Source organism: Parasteatoda tepidariorum, chromosome 7 (assembly GCF_043381705.1).
Source record: "Parasteatoda tepidariorum isolate YZ-2023 chromosome 7, CAS_Ptep_4.0, whole genome shotgun sequence".
NCBI classification, from domain to species: domain Eukaryota; kingdom Metazoa; phylum Arthropoda; class Arachnida; order Araneae; family Theridiidae; genus Parasteatoda; species Parasteatoda tepidariorum.
This window is the reverse complement of record NC_092210.1, coordinates 44033488-44060885: the sequence shown is the minus strand read 5'-3', so window position 1 is coordinate 44060885 and position 27398 is coordinate 44033488. Positions and strand designations below refer to the sequence as shown.

At 29.0% G+C, this 27398-nt stretch overlaps 1 protein-coding gene across 2 annotated transcripts in view; it reads left to right on the top strand.

Moving 5' to 3' along the window:
* LOC110282861 (SH2 domain-containing adapter heavyweight) overlaps positions 1-25532 on the top strand; it is a 322281-nt gene extending 296749 nt beyond the window's left edge. For both annotated transcript variants that reach the window (XM_043042633.2, XM_071183352.1), the window contains 3 exons: positions 4484-4637; positions 9299-9418; positions 19835-25532. In XM_043042633.2, coding sequence (XP_042898567.1) covers positions 4484-4637; positions 9299-9418; positions 19835-20018 — 458 coding nt within the window. In that variant the 3' untranslated portion in view covers positions 20019-25532. The remainder of the gene's footprint in view (positions 1-4483; positions 4638-9298; positions 9419-19834) is intronic.
* Positions 25533-27398: the final 1866 nt, after the last annotated feature.

Genomic DNA, 27398 nt, shown 5'->3' with positions numbered 1-27398 from the left:
TAAGTTTCTGATTATATTAATTTTTCCCCTTTGTTTTTTTATATTATTTTTAATATAAAAATGCTAAATAATTGTAATTAACTGAAGCGGAAAAATATACTTGGTGATATATAATTTTATTTGCTTCAAAAAATATTATAATGTAAATAAAAATTTATATATTTTGAGCGCTCAAAAATAAGCGCCTATTCTCGAGACTTGCTAGAAAATTCACAACGCTCGTAATTCTTGTCTGGTGAGTCTTAAAAATGACACCTTAGTTTGTGCGTTCGAAACATGCCGTCTTTTATTACCATCTTCTTTTTTTTATGCAAATGAAGTTTTATATTGAGTGTAAAAATCGAATTTGCATTTCGCATGTATATTGTGTTCGCATATATGTGATACCTATAATACAAATGAAGTATGAGAGAAATCAAATGCTAGCAGTTGAAAAGGTATCTATCGTAAAAAAAAATGTTTTTCAATTTTGAATAGCTTTTTTATTGATATATAGTAAAAAGTTTAATTCTACAGATTTCTTGCTTTCAAATGTTGAAAAAATTATGTTTCCATCTCAATTAAGAATGCGATATATAATGCTTGTATCACTTTTACTTTAAAGAAATAAAAAATGTATGTTAGATTTTGATTTGCAAATTAAAAGCAATAATAATCAAAAAAAATGAAAAACATTTACAATATTGAAAAATATATCATATTAATTTCAGAATTTTTTAGAAGATAATTAAATAACCCTGGAAGAAATAATTAGAGGAACGTTTTTTTTTCCTGTTGAATTTAAAAAAACAAATCGTTTTGAATTTTTTGTGTATAGATTAGATAAGTTTTGCAAAGCGTTACGATTTTTTGTTAAAGCTATTTGAGCTTCACGTCGAACGCGTGAAATTTCCCCCACAAAACGCAATGCAGCAAGTGTTCGAAAACAAGGGTAGCGTTACGGTTAACGTTATACAAACCCAATGCAAAATCCCTCTATTAAATGGTAGAGTAACGTAAAAATTAAAAAAAAAACATTCCTTTTTTAATCAATTATAAAATTGTGCCACGGAACCTTTTAATAAATGATACGTTACAATTCTTAAGTTGAATAGGTTATCAGCAGACTCAGAGGAACATTTAAATGGACATTTAAACGCGTCAAACATCAGTAAATTTTCTATCATTATAAATATTTTTTCTATGGTTAGTGTTTTGTTTCATTTATATCCATAAGAATGCTCTATTTTATTCACCTCTCAATTTTTTCTTACTAATCTTGCACTCTTTGAAACTTCCTTCAAAGTTAAATTTATTCTCATAGACAATTTCCATTTCTAAATCTCTCTCTGTCTGGTAGATGAAAGTTTTCATTTCCTTTTATTTCAAACAATATATAAGCTACTCTTTTTCTTTCATTTGCATGGAACTAAATCTCTCTTTACGATCCCGAAAAAGTAATATAGAAGTGTGCATTGTTTATACTTGTTCGTAAAGTAGATTCTGTCTTCTTCTGGAGTATGGAAATTTGCATGCCGACTGCGACTTTGCCTCAAATAGATTATTTGGGTATTGGAATTTAATTTCGTTTTATAGGCGTTTTTAGCTGTTAATAACTTCAACGAGGGGCTTGCTTGCTTTGAAACTTATAAGAAACACGCCAAGTTCCAAAAGAAAATAAAGCGATTGTCGCATTTGTCTTTTCCACAAACCTGAAAGATTTCAAAATCGTAATGAAAATGCTTAATTGTTATGCTTTCACACGTTTAGTTTTTTTTATATATATAATTCCTAGTAGCCTTAATGCAAAGCATCGGAATGTCTTCCGAAAAGCGTTTCTAATACGTACAAATGCAACGATGAAAAACGATTATAGTATGTGTTCTACAGCCAGCGGTTCTCAATTTTTTGGGGTTAAGGAACCCTAAATGATTCAACTATTTTCCGCGTCCCCTACTTTTTAAATAATAAGGAATACAAAGACAATGTAAATTAAAGTAGATAGAAATAATTGCGAGTGTATTAACCAATAAAATACAGCTTTATTTTGAAAAACTTTAAAAAGAGGAGAATGAAATTTTTTTTTCATGATTTTTTTATTAATAATCTTAAATTAGATTTTATTGAATTTGCACATCTGAGCTGTACCTAATATAGTTTTAAATTTGCTTTTTGGAGTATATACATAAGCAAAAATGAAGTAAATGAGCAACATTATGGTTTTTGTTGAATTGGAAATTTAGAGAACTGTTATAAGTGTTGAAAATGGTTTGCTAGGGACAATGATTTATAAAACATTTTAAGTCTATTAGTTTTTCATTTAGTTGTATTTATTTTTTTAATTATAATGTGAGATTTTATTATTCTGAATAAACATTAAATTCTCTTTTAAAGCGCTTGCACCATTAACGAATTTCTATAAAACTCTAATTGAGAATAATAGTGAGTTGCATCACTGTACTAGAGAATGCGTTTTGTTGAAATTAATCACCGCTTTTACTCCGTTTTATAGCCCTCTCTTAGGAAATTGTCCGGAAAACTTCGGGCACTTTAAAATTCTCATCTAATAAGAGTGCAACCGGAGTTTATCTAATTTCCATTTCAATTTATGCGCGAATAATATGATGGTTTGAAACTTTTAATGGAACATTTTTTTTTATCTTCGTTAATTTGCAGCTCTAGGTTTCAATCGATTTAAAACGTTTCGCTTTTCCCATTAACGTACATTGTTAAATGTATCGAAATAATTTGTAGAAAATTTTGGTTTTTTACTTTTTGCTTCTTAATTTGAAATAACCGTACAGCTTATTTGAGTATCAGTGTGTTTATTAATCGGCGTTTTTTATTTTAAGTGCATATGTATATTTAGAGAAGTTTTCTTTTCAAATAATCAATTTTTATTTTCAAGCGAGCTAAGCATCAATCAATTATTTCATTAGATGTCTTCTTTTCTTATCAATTGTTATTTAATATTTATGACATCTGTATATTCTCTTAAGTGGCAATAAAGAAAGTTTTCATTTGTTTTTCACTTTGGCAACGACGAATTGAAATATCAAGAGTGTAAGGTGTCATAAGAATGAAAGCGTAAACGTATATGTTTATAAATTTTTTAGTGAAAATTGGTTTTTGCTTAGACAATAAAAAGTTGAAACGAACTGAGCTATAAGTTGTAAATAATTGAAGGGTTAAAAGCTAATAGTTCATATCAACAAAGTGTTCTTTTATGATGTTTTAATTATACTTATGCAGGTTCAATAATGATAATTTTATTCATTGAAAAATGGGTAATAGTCATGCTGTTACGTTTTTTCAAAGTATAATTAATGTTTAGTTTCTTCTAGTTTTTCTATCACTTGTCCTTTATTTCAATTTAACTTTCTGATAGTTTGTTCATTTGACAGTTTTAAACTAATAGCTCTAATTTCTGAAATTTATAATTGTGTTTTTAACAAAGTTTTGAATTTTTGAAAGTATTTGTTTTTTTAACATAATTATTGCTTTTTTTCTGTTTCAATTCATGTATTTATATTTAAATATTTTTATGTCTGACTTTTTGTTGACTGAAAATTTTAATTTTTTAGATTGAGATTTTTAGTTTTTAAGATTTTAATATTTGATTCAAATTCTTAAGACTTTTCTCTAGAACGCATTTCAAATAGATTTAAGTTAGTAACGAGTGGAACAAGGATGGTTTACAATGTAAACTGCATAATGGCGGAGCATATTAGTATTTAATTAAATGTGAAGAAACTATTTTCTTTTTCTTAACCATAAAACATGTTTTCAAAGATTTTTCTCGACAATCTTAAGTAAGAAAGTTTTGTTGGTCAAAATTATATAGTGAATTATCTGATATTTGAAAAACTGCATGCAATATGGGCCTTTGTCTTGCGTAATGTTTGCACAAACGCGTTGTAAAAACGAGTCTAAAAATAAATCGAGAAATTTAAGCCTGTTTAAATTTTCTTTTAAAAGGTAGTTAAATATCACCAATTATACATAGCTGGTCATTCTTCCTAAAATCTAGTACACTGTAATTTTTTTAGTTAACTTATAAACGAATGATTTCTAAAAACTGTTTCTTGCCCATATTTGTATCTGTAAAAATCAGTTCAGATATTCATGTTGATTATAATTGAACTTATCCTTTTCGTTTTTATTATAAGGTATGATCATAAGGATGTTCTTATAATTATTATAAGGATGTTCTTGTATTTATTATAAGGATGTTCTTTTACAATTTAGAGCGAAGGGCATAAAATATAGCAATTTCCTTCATTATCTGAAGGACTACGAATGAATGATTAAAAACAATATGATGCACGAATGATTAAAAACAATACTCTAAATAAAAAGTTTAAAAAAGAGCGTGAAGTTATGTAATTTAGTTATTTAAAAGCCTTGTTTTAAGTTTTTTTTCTAACTGTTTAATCGATGCGTTTAAATCATTTTGTTTATATGAAAAATATTTTAAAATATCTTTCCATCTCTTTTTATTTAGGTCTCTCATCTCGGCCAAATCTCAATTTGAATTTGAATTTAAATTCGGATTCACCTAGAAAAGCCAGACAAAATCTGTCCCTCAATTTCGGTTGTGCTGCACTGAGCGCTGTGGGTGAGAAGGTAGATGCAGAACTGACTTTAGAAAAACAAGGGTGAGTTCTTTTTTTTCACTCTTCAAAATTAAATATTCAACATAGAACTTTTTTACTGTAATCAGAATTACGATGTATACTTAATTTTGCATGTAATGTCTGATTGGTTTTGTGTAAATGGATTCAAAACTAATATGATTTTTAATGAAATTTTAGATATGCAAATAAGTTCATTATTTTCAAAGTTCATAGCAAATTCTTGTAAAATGCGTGAAATAAATAAATAAAAAGTGGCTGTCTTAATAAGTGTTGGTCTAATAATCGAATTTTCACATACTAGCCCTTAATCTTAATTGTTTGATGTCTTGACCATAAGTATGCTAATTATTATAGACTATATGTTAAAGTATAACACCCGACACAAAAACGCACTTTTTCGAATAAGTATACATTTTTTTTACGTATTGTATATTTCTGAGCCTCAAGATATAAAAAATATAGATATTATAGATATAAAAATATATAGGTATTATAGATATAGATAACAAAAGCCTCAAGATATAAAAATAAACGTCTCTGGAAAATAGGCTGCGAAATGCTTAGATAGCGGTAGAAAGCTTGGATCCTCTCTATGTTTATTTCACTTATTGCGTATTTCACCTTATCCCGAGAACGGTTTAAGCAAATCAAAACAATTTTACATACTTAAATAAAACTTGCTTATCTGAAGATAATTCTATATTTATAAAAGTGTACAAGTAAGCATAAAAACATACAAGTATGTATATAAAGTACGTTTTTATATCATTTTAATCTACATAAATTTGAATTGACAAAATTTGAACAAAATTAGCCAAATGCATAATGTTTTAACTTGTTAGTCTAATAATTTTTGAGAAATTAAAAATTTTAAAATATTTTTTCTATACTTTTTATTTCCTATGAGCTGCAAAATCAGTCTTCAAAATGAGCAGACCTTGTGTGTTCTCCAGAAGTGGTATCCACTCTTTCAGGACCACCACAATGGGTGAGATACCATTGGCCATGTTAATTTGGACAGCTAGGTTCTGCCACACTAGATGGCAGCACCGAGACCCTATTTGGATGCTAAAGTGCACTAGGAATTTAATTTTGCCGGAAATACCAAGAGCCTATAAGGCATTCCAGGGATCTTTTACATGCCGCATAATCATAAGACATGGCCGCTGAGGATTTTCTGCATCCCGAAAATCCGGTGTCTGGGCCGGGGATCGAACCCGCAGACTTGGGCTCAGAAGGACAACGACAAACCAACTGCGCCAGCCAGCCACCGAATACTATTTAGTGCGAAATACTATTTTCTATACTATTTAGTGCGAAAAAAAGGGAAATTAACATTAAGCAGCCTGAACTTCCGATAGCTCTCTTGATTAAACGAGGGGAACCATATTTTACAGGTTGTGGCTACATTTTGAGGATCTATAATCAAAATTCGCCGAAAACAATTAAATTTATTCACAGAATTAATTGTCTTAATTTCTTAATTAAACGAGATAAATTCTCTCGGAAACGCTTTTAAAAATGCTGCTCTATCATAAAAGTGCCCGTAAAAAAGATAATATACAAAAGCAAAGGAGAAAAAATAAAAATCTATCTTAATTTTTGAAAGATATTTTAAAGCTAAACATCTTAGTTTTCCAATTACCGTATTTTCAAGAAAAAGTTTAGTTAAAATCCTCTTAATTGGTGTGTCATAACAAAAACGTTCATACCAACAAAAGGTTTTTTGTAAAAGAAAAAGCTAGATAGAAACCAAAACAAGATTTTTCCTTTAATTTTTAAATGAAAGATTTAACTCTAAAATCTCAATTAACTTTTTCACATTGCCGTATTTTAAGAAAAAAAGTTAACATAAAGGTATAAAGTTTATAAGATACTCTCTTTCAAAAATGCTGTGATAATAGAAGCGCTCATGAAAAGAAAAATTAATAGAAAGAGATAAAGAAAAGCAGAACAAAAAAGTGTTCTTAGTTCTGAAATATAACTTTAACGTTAAATGTCTCAATTTTCTATGTAACCGGTTATCTGTCTTATCGTACAAGACAAAACGGACAATAAAAGAATAAAGTCTATTAGAAACGTTTCGTTAAAATGCTGCTTTATAGTTAATACGGAAAAACAAGCAAAAATAAAAGAAATTAAAAAATTTTCTCAATTTTTAAAATAGAAAACTTTGAAAAACGACGAAATTGACTTACCTGAATATAATTTTTTAAAAAAATCATCAATACAAAACTCAGGGCTCAGTATAAAGTAATGTATTTTCAATTCTTCAAATTTCGCTTTTTCATTTGTCTTTTATAACACAAATTAAAAAATATTATTATAAATATGTCTAAACACAAATTATAAATATATCTAAAAATAATTTTTAATTATGTTTAATAAAAAATTAGATTTTAGATTTATTCTTTATAAAATTTATTCTAATTTCTCCCAAAAAAAACTTTGCCTAAAATAGTTTTCCAAATAATATAAGAGCCGAATACAGAATAGTAGCCAAATATTCGTTACATCCTTATTAAAAAATTAGCATGTTTTAGGTTAGACCGTCTTGCCATTAAGATTCAGTCCAAGTACGTGATAATATAATCATTAGATTAAAAGTTAAGTGTTGAATGTTTCTACCTACTAAAAACATATAGAATGTTCATAATTCTTTCTGTTACCAAATTAAAAGGTGTTTGTTTTTATTTCTTTTGCAATCTGCAGATCGTTGGTTTGGAATGTTTCTAGCTGCAAAGAGACATTATAGCCTGTTCGCAGTACATTCGATGGCCGAAATAAAAACACTCTTAATCTTTCCATTAAATTACTCCTCTTCTCATTCAAAAAAGCTAATTTCTTGTCATATCCTGCTGACATTGACACTTCTGGGATATAACCTATTTGTTTCATCCAAGGCTCTCTTTATTAAGGTAATATTACCATGGAGATTGCTGCAGTAGTAAAAACACATCAGCAGAAAACCCCTTCTGCTTCAGAATAAAGGGGTCCCCCACGTGCTTACATCTTCTAAGCAAACAGCATCTTCTGTCCTCTTTATTTCTCCTGTAACTCTTATCTGGTGCACCCAGCAGAACAATAAGAGGATTAGCCTTCTAATCCCATGGAGGGCAAAGACGTTCCCTTTTATCTCAGCAGGTGGTATATACATTTGTCCTCTCCACCACCCCCATCTTCAGAAGGCTTATTGAAGGGAGAGGACAAGATTGCTTTCAATTTCTGGAGAGTTTGGGATCCTTCAAGGTCCTTTGTAATTCTCCTGTATCCCGGATGCTCTTCTGCTGTTCTAGCTTACAGGAGAGGTCGAAATTAATATTGCTCAGTTTTGCGCAATATCCTTTGTTCCTGCTTTGAAGGTAATTAGTTGCTACAATATGATCTGCCCTCTGTGTTCTAATGGAGGTCCCTCAGGTATTGTTATGCCGCGGTTTACAGCTTTCCTAGCTAGAATGCAAATACCTTATATTGATACTTAAAGAATGCAGAAGTTGATTTCATGTTGGGGTAAATTACTAGCATTATTTTTTATTGTAGCTTTGCTTGCTGTAAGTGTCAATCTATTTTTTATTGCTGTTAATAAAAATTTAAAAAAATTGTTCATATATATTTGGATTGTCACCACTGACCATTTATTTTTTTTATCAATATGTGATATTTAGGTGAACTAAACACTTTACATGCAAGATTGAGAATACTACTTCGTAATTGAATATCATATGTATTTAACGCTAATAAATCTTTTTCGTAAATATTCTCTGGTAATAATTTTATTTTCAACTGTTAATTTGTCTTACTATTTTGGGTTTTTCTTTTTCGGTAGTCATTTTAATGAGCATTATTGAAATTGTACTATGCTTAGTTTTTTAAGCTGAGTTGTTATATTGTGTTTAAATATGTATTATTTTGCTTTTCTTAATTTTATCTAGCATTTTGAAAGATATCTTTTACATTCATAAATCGCTCAATTAATAACGTTGCAAATACACCGAAGAGCCATTACATTATGACCACCCTACTAATAACATGTACGACCACCTTTAGCCCTCAAAACTGCTAGCACCCGCCGTGGCATTGATTCCACAAGGTGCTGATAGGTAGTCTCAGGTATCTGGTACCAAGCGCTCACCAACTGGTCCTGCAATTCCCTCACATTGCGAGGGGGTAGCGTGGCAGCACGAATTTGGTTTTCCAACTAGGACCACAAATGTTCTATTGGATTAAGGTCAGGTGAATTTGGGGGTCAAGACATGACTTGAAAGTCACTGAAATGTTCCTCGAACCAATCCATGATGATTCGACCCTTATGACATGGTGCATTATCCTGTTGGTAAACACCATACCCCGCAGGAAAAAATTTTGTAATGAATGGGTGAACCATGGTCTGCAACTGTGTTCAAGTAGCTTACAGACGTCAGGGATTGTTCTATGAGGATTATGGGTCCTAATGTGCCCCATGAAAACATTGTTCCTGGGCGAGAAACCATGAAAACCTGTGCGAGCCCATTGTTATAGATGGAGGGTGGTCATAAACCAGTGGCTCTTCGGTGTATAAGGATTACATAACTAAATAAATAAATTTTCGTTGATATTTCTGATTGTAATATTTATTATTGTAATGTTGGAGACAATTATAAAAAATTGCATTGCGGGAATTAAAATTGATTGATTGATTTAAGGTGGTACCATGGATCCATCAGTAGGCAGGACGCCGAGAACTTACTGCGGGTGCTCAAGGAAGGCAGCTACCTTGTGAGGAACAGCGAGAGTTCTAAACAAGACTATTCCCTGTCTCTCAAGTAAGTCCTCTCCATAATATGTGCGAAAGCAGAAGAATTTTCCTTTACCTGATTCTTTTTATTTTTCACTAAACTTTGATGTCATAGTATCATTTCATAATTTTTTTTTATTATTATTGTTGAAGTAAGAGCCACGATGGCTCAGGGGATAGAGCGTTCGCCTTCCAATGAGGCGAACCGGGTTCGAATCCCAGTCGATACGAATTCCACATCCGGCTTGTAACGACCAGAGTACTAACTTGAAATATCCTCAGTGGTATACGGATCATGGGTTAGAGTCCCCTTGCCATCAGGCTAACCGTGGGATGTTCTCGTGGTCTTCCTCTCCATGTAACGCAAATGCGGGTTAGCTCCATCAAAAAGTCCTCCACGAAGGCAAATTTCTCCCAATACTTGATCCAGGAGTTCCCTTGTCTTCTGGATTGGGTTCAAAATTACAAGGCTACGGAGTTGAACATTAGTAGTCGTAAGCCCATAAAATTGGGTCGGCTGTTCAACGACGGTTATAATTATAATATTGTTGAAGTAAAGGCTTTGTTTTATTTGATTGATGGAAATGGCACGTGTAATGTTTTGAATTTTTGCGGGCTCTTCCTCAAACAGATCAATAATTTTGTAATGGTAGTTTAACACTGTTTATTTGTATGGTTTTAGATTTTATTCAAATTTTAATCGGTCGTTGTAAAAAGTATCGTTGTTTAAACTGAAAAAACCGATACGGATGATTCTGAAAAATTTCTTTAACGTAAATTTCGTCCAAATGAATTTTTTTTTTCTAAAATTCCTTTTAAAATTGTCCATTCCATAATTGTATTTTTGTAATTTTGTTGGAATTCTATGCATCTCCAATTTTGATGGGGTGAGGACTTTGTATTTTACATGTTATAAAACATATCGACGACGGAGCAAAATATCGTATCAATCATTTTATCATTAAAAATTAATTTTCAACTGAACGATGTATACTTTTTTTCCCCACCAAATCGTTTTCTAAATGCTATTTCTGAGTAATTTCTCTTTTAGTTGAAAAAGACTTGATCTTACGATTATCATTCTAGCCAATCATTTCATTCTCCATCACGTATCACATCTCTGCATTCACAATCCCTAAATGGGATTTTTGTTCCCGGGAATCCGCGCCATCTGTTGTAAAGAATGAAAAATTGAGATGCTTTATGACTAACCCTCACGGAACTATCACCTTTTGAATTATAAAATATCGCACCACTGTAACAATTAGAAACGGCAGTGTAATAAAAGTCCTTTGGAGTGTTAATGCATAAGAAGTAATAAAATAGGTGCCTAATTAAAAAAAGAAAAAAAGAACAAGTCTGGAATTTTAATTGTATGAACAATTGTTGTAATACACCATATTTTTAGAAATGATTTGAGAAAATTTTAAACATTTTGAAACCAAAAATCAAATAGTTTGAGTTAAATTGCTTGTTTGATTCGTTCCTCTCACCTATGTACTTTAAGACTCCTAAGACTTGAGTTAAAAATAATAACAGTCACTTTTGAAAACAACGTATGTTTTACTTATATTCTGTTTTTAGTGAATGGTATTTTGAATGCATTATTACTATAATATTTATGGAATAAAAATGATGTTTACATATCACAAAAATCGTCTAATTACAATAAAACAGATTTAATGATTCTGTGTATGTAAATATTTTTGTTTTATAAAATTTTAATTAATCGACGTAATTAAAACATCTTTTAGATGAACATTTTCTAATTCACTTTATTTAAAATGCTTTTCAACTTTTTTTTTCTTCATGTAAATGCATATTAAAAATGATTTGTGTATTTTATATGCCGAATTTTTATGACACAAGAACTAAATGGCTGTCACCGTAGAGACGTAGCTAACAGACTAAACTAATTATATTATAGTTAATTGAAAACTTCATTCGCTTCAAAAATATATAAATAAGAAATAACAGTCGACATGTTTCAAGCTCTAAAAAACAGGCGCCCATTTTCAAAACTTGCCAAACGTAAGTGAGAAGAAATGAAAGTTATTTAAAATATAAAATGTAAAATTGATATTAGAAAATGGGAAAATAAAGATGAAAAACAAAACTAGAAAAACCGCAGTAGACGAGAAAGAGAAGAAAGATGAAAAACAGAACAAGAAAAATCACAGTGGCTTAGATTGGCAAATCTGGGTAAATTGCATTTCCACGCGTGATGATGAAGAGATAGTGAGGAACTAATGTCGTTAACATGGGAATCAGCATTCGTATGAATAAAACAAGGTTCCAGGGTATCAAGATGAGCTGAGTTATGTTTTTTTTCACCTTTATTTTTCCATTTTCCGTTATCAACTTTGCATTTTATATTTAAATTCACGTTTGTTTCTTCTCATTCAAGTCTGGCATGTCTCGAAAACCAACGTCTGTTTCTGAGTGCTACAAACATGTCGACTGTTATTTCCTACTTACTTATTTTAAAGCGAATAAAGCTTTTAATCAAGTAGTACCTTACCGCTTCAGTTTCTTAGGATTATCTATTTAATAATCATATTATAATTTTAGTTGAGTTTTAGTTTTTATTTTAATTCTTTTTAGATCCATTTTGTTGCAACGAAAAAAAAGAAATTTTCCGTTTCGAATGTTAATTTTTAAGAGAGAGCGAGTGACAGAGAATTGCTGAAAAAGAGTTATCAAATTACATAGTAGCTTCGCACTTATTTTACTTTAGAAATTGAAAATTAAATCATAAATTAAACTGGAATGAAGAACATTAATTTTAAATTAATGCCGCTCATTTATGTGTCTTTTAAGATAAAAATGAATAATCTCTCATTCCGGAAAGAGCAAAAATTTCCACTAGTATCACATAATTATTCATTCCATCGATGCAATGCACGCGATGTAATGTCTTTTTAATTGCGCTTCCTCTCTTCTCTCCAACTTCTTCAACCATAAAAACTTATTTTCTCCTTTTTTTCTCCTTTTTTTTTTACAATTTCAAAAAATCGTGTATTTTTTATAACTGAATTTAAATTTTTCCATCATTTTGGAGAAAATTTATACATTTCTCGTTGCTTTAAGAGGAAATGAATTGCGGCATAAGGTTCCATATAAAGATGCTTTCTGCATTACTAATGAATAAATTTAAACATACTTTAGTATTAATAATTTAGAAACTAATAGTTTGTTTTGTTTGTGCAAGATAATAGTGGATAGACTAATAGTTTTAAGTCTTAAATGTGATCTCAAAATCAGATTTTTTCGCATTTAACACCGCCCTTAAACACAATATCTCTTGTTGTTTTTAAAATTACTATCTGCAATTTTTCATTAGTGTTTATGATTATAGCATACATGTTTTCAACTACAGACTAAAAGAAAAAAGTCGAATTTCATTTTTCTGCATGTTTTTTTAGCAAAAACAAGTGTGGAGTTTTTTAAAGATTTGCTTTTTTTTACTATTTTGATGTTTTATTCAGTAGTACATGCACTTGATTTTAAGATAATAGTTCAAACATAGTTTATAACCGTCTAAACCTTAAAGGATTTTCTGTTTTAAGCGATAGAAATTTTTTTACAGTGCTTAGCGTATATGCAAAAAATGCCTAATTTTTTATCTAAAATTGGTCATTTAAAAACAATAATAATATTTTTTTGTTGCTAGATTTATAAGTTTTACACATATTAAAACATCTATTATTAGTTTTTTTTTTAAATTTTATATTAATATTTAGAAGAAAAAATTTCGTAATTAGTCAGGTACCTTATTGTAAACAATAGCTAACCAGAGACAAAATTAAATGTTGAACTCACCTAAAACAAATCTTCAATTAATTAGAAATTACAGAATTAAATTGACGAAGTTGACTTTTCTAGTTGAATTATTAAAAACGAAAAGTTTACATTGTCAAACAAATAGCCTATTTTTCATTCATCTTCAAATAGCAGGGTGTCAGTTCAATATTTAGAAAAAACAATTTCGAAATTAGTTGGATACCTTATTATAAACAATAGCTAACCAGAGACAAAATTAAATGTTGAACTCACCTAAAACAAATCTTCAAGTAATTAGAAATTACAGAATTAAATTGACGGAGTTGACTTTTCTAGTTGAATTATTAAAAACGAAAAGCCTACATTGACAAACAAATAGCCTACTTTTCATTCATCTCCAAATAGCAGGGTGTCAGTTCACAACTATTTTCATGAGAATTTTGATAAATGGCGGCTGTAGTTTTCTTAAAAGTACTGTGCACTGTTTTTATCCCCTACTCGGTGCTGTTCGAATGTCTCCTATATATTTTGCGAACCATTTTATTCCTGTTACTTTGTTTATGATACTAAAACATAAAATTTGCAATTTTAATTTTTTTACAATTAATTAATTATTTAAGATTTGAAGCACATTATTTTTGACACATTTTTATCGGCAATGTTTATTTAAATAACATAACTATGATATTAATTTTTTTCATTTACGAACTAAGCGCAGTATTCACATATGACATTGGTTGTATACTTACATTTCACATCTTTGAGGAAACATTTAAAGCCTTAAAAATCTTTAATGTTAATTTTTTTAAAATTAAATTCTCAAAGTGCGGTTTAAATATAACTTTCCACACCTGTTTTCTTCGTTAAAAATGTTTAACTAATGTAATGTTCTTACTTTTATAATTAAATATTGATGTATTTATTTCTGTAATTTATATGATACCGCGAAACTTTATGAGTAAATAATAATAAATAAATCAATTTAAGTTCATATATGTGTGTGTTTCTTTCCTTTACGATATACTAGATGATAATGTATTAAATAGGTTTTTCATCTTTCTTTTGGATAGAAATGGGAAAAAAATGTTTTCGATTAAAATGGAATTCAGCTTTTTTTTATTATTTTTTTTAAATGTTCTTTCATTTTCATAAATTTATAAATTACTTTCCGTTTTTTCTCTCTTCCGTTCAGGAAAATCTGGTCTTTGTTCTTTCCATTTCATACTTCAGATATTCGTTGATTTAACTTTATTCATATTTTTTTTTTGTTTTGTTTGAAAAAGAAACTTAAGCTTGTCTTGATGTCTTTCTTTAACTTCAAATTTGCTTTGACCGCAAATGTTTTTTTTTTCTCCTTCCTTTTTCGCTCAGTGACTCAAAGCTCCAGAACTTCATGATTCTGCTACGGCTCATTAAATCTTGGTCTGATTTTTTTTATTTACTTGATTGCGCTCTAATGTCATTAAAAGCATAAAAATCCCTCTTTCTCTAATGGCTTGAAGACACTTTTCAGATGAGGTACAAGCTTATAGCTGTTGCTGCTAGACGTTAATGACACATGTGATTTTTAACGATCGTTAAAACTTAAAATTCAACTTTTTTTTCAATAGCTTTATTCCTTCTTTGAGCTAAAAGAGGAAGCGAATTTGCAAGAATTATCTGTGAGAGGTTGTTTATCGTAACATAATTTAACATTTTGCATCTGCTCATTAAATTGATTGAAATCCCTGGAAATGTTGGAGAAGAGAATTAAAACAAATAATTTGATTCCGCCGCTTTTATATTTTAGAATATTTTTCCAGCTTTCATTTCGTAATGATTTCCTTTTAATAGTTTTTAAATGATTTCATTTCCACAGTTTTTATTCTTCGTAACGTTTTACTTTACATAACGTTTTACATTGCGGGTTTTGTTTGAAATATTCATCCTAAAAAAATAATTTAAAAATTTTATTTTTATCATTTGTGTTATGAAACTGCGTTTTAAACTCTTTCGTTTTATGTAGAAAAAAAACCATGTTGTAGATTGTTTGTTTTAATTGTTTTTAAAATCGTGGTGTTTAGTATTAAACATAATTTACCTGAAAATAGCGAAAAAATAATATGTAGTATTGTTTCCTATCTTAAGATTAAAATGTTGACTTTCTTTTCCTTGCTATTTTTTCACAATTTTGATAATATGGTGCATTACAACACATTTCCATAAAAAAAAAGGAAAAAATATGAAGATGTTTAGTTTCATTAGATTGGGAGGAATAGCATTTGATAATTTCTAAAGATTTTTTTATCAAAAATTTAAAACAATCAAACAATGCGATCAGCAATTTAGGATAGGTAGTTTAAACTTTGCATTTATTAGTTTTTCAATTTTTCAATAAATCTCTGGAGAAAAAACATAATAGGGGTTACTTTAAAATTAAAGAAAAGAAAAAGCTTTCTAGCTCAATGAGGAATTTATATCCAGAAATTTGTATTTGTTTTTATAGAATTAGAAGAAAATTGTTTATTATTAGTCGAGAGAGATTAAATGCATTTTAATCTTTAAATATTTAAACTAACTTTCCGGAACCTAATTCTGTTTATTATCCACTTAGTTTTTTAATTGTTTTTTAAGAAACATAACTTACTGTTTTAAATAAATGCATGTATATATATATATATATAGAGAGAGAGAGAGAGAGAGTGAGAGAGAGGGGGGGGAAAGCAGTGCACTCTTTTTTTGCGGATATGATCGTGTGAGCTGATGACAAGATTATATCTTTTCCGTATTTTGTTTTCCAACTTTTTAATTTTTTTTTAATACCTTTGAAAAAAAATTTTATATTTTTTTTCTTCATATTTTCTCTATATTTTAAACTTATTTTATGAGTTCTACATACCTGCAGCCTATGCGCTGCAAATAAAAATTATTACTATTTTTCTTTATTTTCTTCGTTAATCTCTCTATTCTTTTATCCTTATTGCTAGAATATGTTGATAGATAATTTTTCTATGATCAGTAAGTTGATTTTTAAAAAAATATTTCATATTTAGGCCATCAAAATATTACCCCTTTATTTTGAACAAAATTTTAGTTTCCGTAGAGTAAAAAAAGAAAGAAAAAGATAAGGAAACCATCCCGTTTTCAATCAGACTTATTTAAAATAAAATAAAGAGCAACCAAGCAGAAAAGGTGTATAAAAACAAAATAGAAAGGAATAAATTTCGAAAAATTATCGATTACGCTTGTTTGATGTTGAACACTTCGATAATATATATAAATTTCAAGATTCTCAGAGAAAGGAATCTTGAATTAAAATGAATTTAAAGTTATGTGATCTTGTAATTAAAGATGCTTAGTGATATATAATATGTTACAAAAATAATAGTAAAAAATATTTGCTTAATCCTCTAAGTTACAAATAATAAAAAAAAAGAAAACCTTAGCCGTTGATTACCGTGTATCAATTCTGGTGCCTTTTGGACGAGGAATAAATTTTCATCCATCACTTCCCAATAAATTATAAATTGAATTTCGATTCATCACTTCAGAGGACCTTCTTCCAATCTTTAGTTCTCCATTCTACGCTCTCCTTTGCACATTCCGGTTGGATCATCCTATTCTTTTTTCGGATGAAGGGTCTTTTTTACAATCACAATCATACAAAACAAGCGCGTGCACACTGTCCAGCTACATTCTGACGACGTCTTATGGTTCCTCAGATCAACGCGTCTTGAAGTTGAGTCGTTTTTCTTGGTGATCTTGATCTTCGAAGATCGTGAACACTTTTTTCATCATTCTGCCTCATTACTATGTGGCCCTCAATTAATTTGGGATTTCCAAATTGTTTCAGCTTTTTAATAATCAAGAGAAGAGTGGCCAAACGCATGTTTTTCCTGTCTTCATACAGAGAGTATTAAAATAAACACTGATATTTTTACTTGGGAAGTAGAATTCTAATGCTTTGAGGCTTAAACAAGTGAGTTTAGCACACAATGACGCAGCTGTAATTTTGTTTCGCATACAACAACCCAGTACAACAGTACCCAGTTTTGTTGTACAACAACCCAGCTCTATATACGAAGCATCTAGGAACTTAAGAACACGAAAAGATAATTTGCATACAGCTTGTATAGAAAGAAAGCAACGGATTATTTTAAAGGCCACATATTTCGCATGGAATTCCTCTGCTCAAACCACGGAGCACTTCTGTGTGAGAAATTTTATTACATAAATTTTGTTTAAGTATTAAAAACATGAATTGTATTGGACCAACTCAAAACTTTTGATTTCCATTTTTAAATTCTCTTTTGGTGTTTGTTAAATTTCAAATTTTCAAGTATAGTATTGATTGCTTACCATGTAGGAGGACTAAAGCAGTGAATTAACATCATTGAGAAATTTTGCTTACTTAGAACGGAAAAACAAATCGTTTCAGAACTTTTGCTCCCTACTGTATGTTCTTTGTTTTGATATCTTGGTATGCTAAATTAGTTTAGAATAATACTTACATAAAAAGATACACGTCGTCTATTTTCAAATCTGTTGTTTGTCGGCAGGACCAATAAAGTTAATGTTCCGGTTGGTTTCTTTTAAACCACGTTTTCCTTTATTTTGACTTAAAGAGGACAAAATAAAATAAAAAGAGTCAGAGGGTAAATAAATGTAGCAATCAGCCATCTTGACAAGAAACAGGGATTGTGGCTGAGTCAACACAGGGCTTGATTCCTGATGTTACTGCATAGAAGGGAATAGAAGATACAGGAAGCCAACTTAGAGAAAATGGGATCTTAAAAAGAAGAATGGGAAAAAAAGAACATTCGACAACTGCCTTGCATTGGTCGCTTTTGGGGTGCTAGTGATATCATTAATCACAATTCGTCCTGCTCGACACCCCCATCTGAGATAGGGTGTAGAATAAATTTACAGCAGCTTCTGGTCTTACATAAGAATATCCTTTTTCTTTTCTTTTTGGGTGGCTTATTTAATACTGTATTATTTTGTCTTGAAATTTTTCGCTTGTGGTAAATTATAATTTATTGTTTTTGAATCTATCTTACAGGCTAGTTTGTGCTAAGTTTTGGGTGGGAACGCCTGAAATTTCTTTTAAATGAAAGAAAGTGAAATAGCAAGTTATGTCCCCAACGCGACATGAATTTAGTTGCTTTTCCCTTACTTACACTTTAAATTAAATTATAAAAAATGAAAAAACATCGTTCTATCATAAAAAGTGAAGAGATTATCCTTTAAGTTATAAGAAATGAAAAAGTATCGTTTTGTTTGAAAGGAAAAATGGAACGTTATTTATTAAGTTATAAGAAACTAAAACATATTGTCTTGCTTTTATTTAATTTGTTGTAAAAATGTGTGTTGCCACTCAAAGAGTAGTAAAAAAAATAATTTAAACGTATAAAGAATTATTTTTCAGTGCAAACACTTTAAAGCAATAACCAATCATATATTTTTTGTCTGATTATTTCTGTCTTGTTCCTAATGTATTTTAATAAATTAAAAACAGTAATTTCAAATTGGTGTTATTTTTGTTGCCAGTATGATAGATTGTGATTAGGTTGAATTCTAATGTGATTATTTTATGTTCTGAATCTTATTATTTGACTGTTTTTTTTTAAATTTATAGTTTCATTGCTTTCAAAAGTCTAATTCCTTAAAAAAATATCTGCAACATTTGGATCTCTGATTCACAAAATATGGGTGGTAATAGCAAACTGGAAATTTTTCCTCAATAGTTTAGCCAGAAGGGCTGAAAAATAGCTAAACTTTGGATCGTTCCCTTGACCAAACTATGGGTACTATATTTTCCAATTTGTCGCTACCCACTATATATTGTGAGTTTGAAATTCGAATCCGTCGAAAAAAAGGTATGTTTATTCAGAGGAAGTACGTTTTTGTGTCTGATTTCGTAACTTAAAATATCGTCTGCCCTAATTAATTAGCATAAGGGTCACCCCCTAAGAACTTTAAGATTTAGTCCTAAAACGTGAAGATCCGATCAATAGATCAAAAGTTATTCTGGGTGGTCCGTTTTTTATTTTCGCACTCTACGTCTATCATCTTCAACTATAAAAATTGCAATTTATCAATTGAGAATTCTATCATTGCATCAAAAGTTATTCAGTTTATTTCAGTCTGTTTAGGCACCATAAGCTCTTTCATTTCTTTTATATATTTATTGAGTGTCAAAGTTTATTAAATAATTCTGAGTCACATAGTAATATATTTATTTAACCAGTTTGTTCGAATTTATCACAACATATTAGTAATACCAAGCAATCACTTTTCTGTACTAATTTTATCACAATTATAATTTTTTGTACTTATTGCTGTATTATCGTAATTATTTTTTTATTTTCTAATTTAAAGGTTATTACAATAATTACGTTCTCTACTTATTAATAGATTGTGATAATTATTTTTTTCTAGACTAATTTTTTGACTATCGTAATCATTATGTCCTTATCATTATGACTATCGTAATCATTATGTCCTTATTTGACTATCGTAATCATTTTGTCCTTATTAGTGGGTTATCATAATTTTCATTTTCTGTACTTATTTATGGGTTTTCATACTTATTTGTTTGTGCTATTTTTTTAAAATATGAGATCTATTTCTGAACAACTCTATATTCAAAGATGTGACTTATTATTTGTGTATGTTGCAGGAGTGCCCGTGGCTTTATGCACATGAAGATAGTTCATAGCGACGGCCGGTTCATTCTAGGGCAGTTCAGTAATCCATTTTCTAGCATACCCGAAATGATTCATCACTATTCCATCAACAAGCTGCCCATCAAGGGAGCCGAACACATGTCCTTGCTTTATCCAGTCATCGACCAGCTTTTGTAACAATTGCTGCCTCCTTCTTCCTTTCGACGGCAGCTCCCCCTGGAAGACATCGTGTTGCTCAAACTCTTAACTATTCAGTATGACTCTTATTATACATTCCTTTGTGTGTCGTCCGAATCTGTTGTGTACTGAAATGTTTGGTGATTTCATTACGTTAACTCATGACTTTGCTGATATCCTGTTTTGCCATTTATGACTATTTGAGATTTTATAGGCAATTGGGTTGTGTGCAATTAAAATACCATGTATCCTAATTATGTTATAAAAAAATCCATTATGATATATCTATATATAAATTTCTTTATATATTTTCACATTGTTAAAATTATGTCACTTGTTTCGAACCATCCTCGTCGTTAGTCCTACTTCGTTAATCGTACTAATTAGTCCTACTGATTAGTATTACTGATTTACTTTGTTGTCCTACTAATTTAAAACGCATATGCACTATATTTAAATCAATATTAGTTTTTAGTTATAGTTTAAAGTTTTCTGAAGTATTCAGTACCTTTATTTCAAATATAAATACATAGTATGAGAAATTTAAAGAATAACTTTTCGAATCAAAATAATCAATAATGTTTTATTTTTAAATATTGACATTGTGTTTTTGTTGAAGTATGTACCATTATTTTATTTGATTACAGGTTTGTGTGTGAGTATTGTATCATTTTGTTTTAATTTTTCTTTTAAGTATTAAACAAGTTCTGGCTCATTTGTAACTGCTAGTCCTTATTAAAAAAAATTTCTCATGCTAGTTAAATCATTACTAGTCATTAATATTGATTAGTTGTTTTCTTTTGTTTGTACTGACTAACTTCGTTTCGAAAACATTGTATATTTTGCATTCGGAAGTTTAAAAAAATATGACTTTTTTCGGATTAGTTAGAAGATAATTTTGTTGACTAAACTTGTTATTTTTTAACAGAGAATTTCGAACTCTTTCTCCAATTAAAAGCATTTTCAATGATTATTTTATTGTTTTTTTCCCTTGAACCAAACAAAGGCATTGCTATAAAAATATCACTTATTAATTTTAGATAGTATTTATTTAGCACTCTCGTCATTTTCTTGGTTCTTTTAGTCATTTTTAGTTGTTTTATAAGAAGTAATTTTTTTTAAAACTTTTTCACATATTATTTATAAACAACTCCTAACCATTTTCAACTGCAGGATACAGCATTTTTATCCTTATTAAAAAATATAAGAGAACAAACTTTGAACTTCCGAAACACGAATTAGTTTTGCTTTAAAATTTCTTCTTTTTATTTTACCCCCTCTGAAAGAAATTACCTTCGATCAACATTTGATCCTTTAACACCTAGAAAAAGCCTTTTTCAAGGCGCAGTTTTCTTTCAGTTCGAAATCCCAGTTTCCCTGAGTTAGGCCTTTTCAAACACTCGATAAAACCGGTTGGTTTCGACAAGAATTGAGATTTCTTTAGCAGTCGGTCTTAAGCTTTGTTTGCTGCCACCATCAACTGCAGAAATATTACCTTTGAAGGAAAAAATGTTGGCTCTATTCGATGGAGAAGATTCGCCATTTTCATCTAATGGTATTTTTCTGTCGGATGGTTTTAAAGAGAGATAGCACAATACTGGGCATTGAATTATATATTTGCTTTTCTCTTTGTTCTTTTATACTGCTTGGATATTTTTTGCACCAGTTTTGGCAAGATAAATAAACTACCTTTTTTTTTAAATGATCTTATTTCATCTTCAAGGAATCTTTTTTTTTTATTCCATGTCAATTTAATAGATAAAAATAAACTTATCTGATTAGTTTTGATTTTTACAAAAGCATTAAAATTTACCCTTTAGTATTGCAGTTGGAAACTTAATATTTGTAATTGGAAATCTAATTATTTTAATCAGAAACTTAAATGGTGCATTTGAAAATTTAATTGTAATTATTGAAAATTTGATTCCTGCTCTTATAAATTAGTCACATTTAAGAAAACCTTTGTTTATTTATTATTCTTATTTTTTTCTATTTGTATATACTTTTAAGTGAAATATGAATTTGGCTTTATTTAAATATGCCTTTTTAGAATGTGCAATTGTAAGAAATTGGAATAATTTGCAGTTTAAAAACCCTGAGCAAAATTTCAAACTTGCAGGATGCATTTTTATTATCTTATTTTGTGTCTGGTATGGATTTATTGAGCTATGATGTCTTCAGATGATTAATTATTAATCATTAAAACTAAATAAACTATGTCTTAACCGAAAACTAAAAACCTGTTTTAATTATATAATCTTTCTTATATTATCCTGAACATAATTCAAATATGTCTGATTACATTAAATGTATTGTGTAAAGCGAAGCCAGACGAATGTTGAAATATAAGAATATATAGATATATATTCATCACATTGATCTATATGAGTCCAGATATTTTCACAATTATAAATAGAAACATATTGTAAGAGTATATATATATAAATAAATAATATATATTTAGGAATATGTAGTCTATTAGACAACGAGTTTATTGTAAATACTGTTTTGATGTAGTTTGTAGGTATGCAAAAATGAGAGGCCACATTAAATACAGTACCACTGTATCAATTCCACTTACCATTTGTACTTAACCAGCAATTTATGCTGTGATACTGCAATGTACACAAAATGTCACTTTAAATGTGAGCAATAATTTTTATTTTCCATATTTATCTGTGACTATCTATTTCTTTTATTAAAAGTTAACCAATTTTATTTATGATAATTTTAGAATTTATGTAAAATGTTTATTTACTCTAAAACACCAGGCTCATTGTTTATAAACTCATTCTGTTAGCTAACCAGAAACTCAACTTTTTTTAACGATACTTACTCTTCCAATTTTTCGAAATTCTTTGTGCCAAAGTTTTCTATTGGTGTGAGTTCTTATTGTAGAAATCATATATATATATATATAAACTTATTGTCAATAATTCTACCATCTAGTTAACTAATATTCTTACACTAATTTCTATATCTGACTGATGAATAGGAGAGAAATTGTCTCATATTTCAATCAAAAATTATGTTTTAATTTTTACATCTTTATGCGTGTATATAGTTTAATAAAAAGTACATATTTATTACTTTTTTAATACTTTTTAATTAGATTATTTTAATATGACTGAGATTATTTGTGTTAGTTTTTTGTGATATATTTTTTGTTTTCGTGTGCCTAAACGCACAACACTATATTCTGCATAACAGATTTCAACTTTTCCATATTTCAACTTTTTCAAAAGCAAGATTGTATTTTTCTTTGATTCTGAAAATTTTTAAATTTTGTCCATCTTGATTCTTTAGTTTGTTATTTTTTTTATATTAGTGTATGTATTTTAATTCAGTAATAGTAATTTAAATTTTTCTCTATGGATTATTTAACATGAAATGAATTGGAAAAATAATTTTCTGTATTGAAGGAGATTAAATTATTATTTTCAGCTTTTTATGCATAGTTATTTTGTGCGTTTTTTTAAATATATATTTATTTGTTAGTTTGAGTTTTATATAATTTTTTAGTAAAATTGTTTTGAATTAAATAATCAAAATATACATTAAAAATTTATTTTATATTTTTCATTTTAAGAATTTTTCTGCCATTAAGAGATAAATTTTTGGTTTAACTAAATTAGAATTTTTTTTTATTAAGTATTAATTTGAATGTTTAGTTTTTCTTTATTAAATATATTGATACTCTTTAAAAATTAACGAAACATTTGAAGCTTATTAAATTCTAGTTTTGCTTTTTGTATTTTTTTTTCTTAATTTTTGTGTTGTTTTCTTTTAGTTTAGTTGTCTACCTCCATGTGAAATTCATTAAAGATTCATTATTATTTTAATTTTTTTGAATATACTTTTTGTTAATTATTCTTTTCTTCTTTGTTTAAAGTACTTAACAAGAGAACAACGTGCACTGATTTACTATAAAAATGATTCAAACTTTATACAAATAAAATAGATATGTTTAAATTTTCATTACCGTACACATTTTTTTTGGCTGTGAAATTTTGTATTTACAAGTTGTCTTGTTAGTGCACATAAAATGTTCTATGTACCTTAATGATTGTTTTATATTCATATCTTAAAAACTTTGGATATGCATATGCATTTTGTGTTAACTTTGAAAAGTTTTAAAACGATTTATAAATTTCCTTCATTAGCTCTTATAATTTTATTTATTAATTCATTCTTTGTGTTTGAATATTTCAGATCAAAATAACCTAATAATTAAACATTTAACAGAATAGCGTGGTATTTATGGCATAATTTTAATGAATTTCTTATTAGAAAAACATTTAGTACCTGAGAAATAGTGTGGTTATTGTAATCTACTAATATTTAAAAGTGAATTAATTAAAGTATTTAATGATTTTATTTAATAATATCGATTTGCTTTGATCATAAATTAATTAGCGAAAATAGTTTATTATGTGTATGGTTTAATTTATGGTTTTATTCTTTAAAAATTTTTGACTTCGTTAATAAATTTTTACTGTTATCCTAACACACTTTGTATACAATTTTTTTTTTATATGATTAGTACAATCTTTTTTTATTTTTATTTCATTTTAAGTGTTATTAATTGAAATTTATTCAAGATTGTAGTTTTATTCAGCCTGCTTTAAATTGTGTACCTTTTATTTATGTTAAAACTGTTGTGATCACTTTGCTCTTTCCTGAAAATTGTAAGTTTCTCTGAAAGTTTTATGATAAGATTTCCTTTTTAATTCTAAAAATTCACAAAAAAATACCCAAAAGTGCATGGGCAATTTAAAAATATCTCTTTGGCAATTACAGATGCTACTCTTATCCGACTTTTTTGCTATCCCTGCTTTAAAGGAAGAATTTTAGTTGAGTTGAGTTGTTTGCTGCCTTTCTCCACAAACTAAATGTTATATTTCGATGTTTGTCGATAAATATACCGAGTCAGAGGAAGGTATGTTAGACTCATTTGATGATAGCAGGGACCAAAGTTAAGAACTGAGTTGCTATCACGTTATTATAGCAACTCAAACAATTGAATGAATTGACAAAAGTAAAATGAATAAATTTCACTTAATCTAGGCATAAATGTTCAAAATACATGTCTTGATGGTGCATGTAATATCACTGTTATTTTACTTTTTATTCACAGTAATAAGAAATCGAAGATTACCCAGTTTCACGAGTAAAATAATTGTTGCATAATCGAGTATATCTTTTTAGATGTACAGTTTTTGGGGGATTTTTTTGTTACATTTTTCTATCTCTACAAATTTTACAAGTATTTTAGTAATTATTTTTATAGTCATTTTATTAAGAAACTGTAGGTTGTACATATAAGAATAGAGCTGGGTAATCTTTGGATTTGTGTACTTAATTCCAGTCGTATTTTTAAATATCATACTTTAATCCAGAAATTCAAGAAGAAAAAAAAACTACTCCATTGAAACAGTTAATGTAGTGTGTGTAAATTATTGTAAAGTTTGTGTTTAGAAATTGGAAAAAATAAAAAATCTTTGAAAACAAAAATGTTTGTGTGAATTTTTTCTCTCTGCCAGTCATTCTGTCAGTATGTATTAATTTAATCTGTAAATCAATAAATATATAAGCATGTTTTGGATACCAACAAGGAATAATAACTTTAAAAAAAAAAAAATCCGGTTTAAAATATACAATTAACTATTATAAAAATTGTTCTGTTTTTTTCAAAAAAAAAAATTTACTAAAAAAAAATATTTAATGCATCAAGATATGAAAACTTGAACAATTTATAATTCAAAAGATTTTACTAAAATGCATTATGAAATAATTATATTTTCATAAACTATTTTTTGTAAATGTTTGTATTAGTTTCAGTTTTGTGCAATTAGATGTTGCCAAAATTCTTAATAATGTAACGAGACGTTGAGCATTGATTTGCCAACAAAAGTTTTTTTTTAAAATTTGTAATGGGATACCTGCAAGTGACGTAGTGTAGGCATCTTGATCTTCATTGGTTGTTGAAACGTGGTATTTGTTTAAGTTAGAAACTGTTCTTTCCATTCTATTTCGAGTAAAAGTCAAGCCCTTCAAGTATCAATTCTCTTAAATTACACATTCTTTCTTAAAGATTTCGATTGTTTTAATTTACACTGAGACTTAACTCAGAGAAGCTCATGTGGATCATAGCAAATCATGGCTCTCATGTGGATCATAAGCAAACTAATCATGCATCGAAGTTGCCAGGTACACAAAACAAAAATTTATCACGGTTGCAATAAAATAATAACTCTAAGTTAAGTAAAAGAAGTAGACGAAAAAGAATTATATTTTAACTAATTCGATGTGCGATACGGCTCTGTATTTAACTAACTTGTCGTTAGTTAACATTATAACTTATGTAGAGAAAATTAGCCCTAATTTTTACGCCATTTTGCTGAAGATTAGCTTGTGCTAATGTCATATTCGTATTGGTAGTTACGCCACATTACTCCCCGTCCAGAATTTTATCTGTGATAGAATTCGATGAACGATTACCACTAGTTGATTCATGCTGTTTATATATTTATATCATTTTCGCTCATTATATTTTTTCTTCTTTTTTTTTCTTTTTTGTTAATAGCATTTTGCTCATTTTTTTTCTTCCTATATTGTTTATTACCTACAATGGATTCCCGGGCATTGTGATATTGCAGGAAATGAGAGGGCTGATGTTTTGGCAAAGAGAGGCACAAGAATTCTCCAGGCTCTTAGTAGCCCAGTCCCCTTTTCAGCTTTAAAAAGGATTATTAGATCAAAAATCCATGGGGATTTCCACCAACAATTTTCAGAAAGGGTAAAAACCAAAGTGTGGAGAGATCTTCGACAGAACACCATTCCAGACTGGCCGCGCCGCGAAGCGGTGGCTCAGTTTCGACTACATACCGGACATGACTGCCTTGCCGCGCACCTGTTTCGTTTAGGGCTGGCACCTGATCCCTATTGTTCTCTATGCATGAGCCAAGCTGTTTTGGATGGCAGCCACATCCTGTGCTGCAGGGCCCTCCGCGGGTCGCCGTCTACCGAGCGATATTGGGAAGCAAGAGCGCTCCTAAGGAAATGACTTTTTACTTTCTTGTTTTGTTCCTATGTTTTTGCTTTTTCATGTCAATTACCTCTGCCATTTGAAATAAATAAATAAATAAATAAATATTGTTTATTACCGGGAAACTTTATTTACTTCACCGGATCTTTTTTTTTCTTTGAGCAGCTTATATTAAGCAAATCAACTGTTTAATTGTGGACCATCCATCATGTTAGCGAGTTTATATCACGTCCGGGTCACCACAATGTCAGATGCATCGTAAAACTCTTACTAATTTCCTATAAACCTTTATTACAATATTTACAAGTTATAAAAAGCGATCCACTTCTATT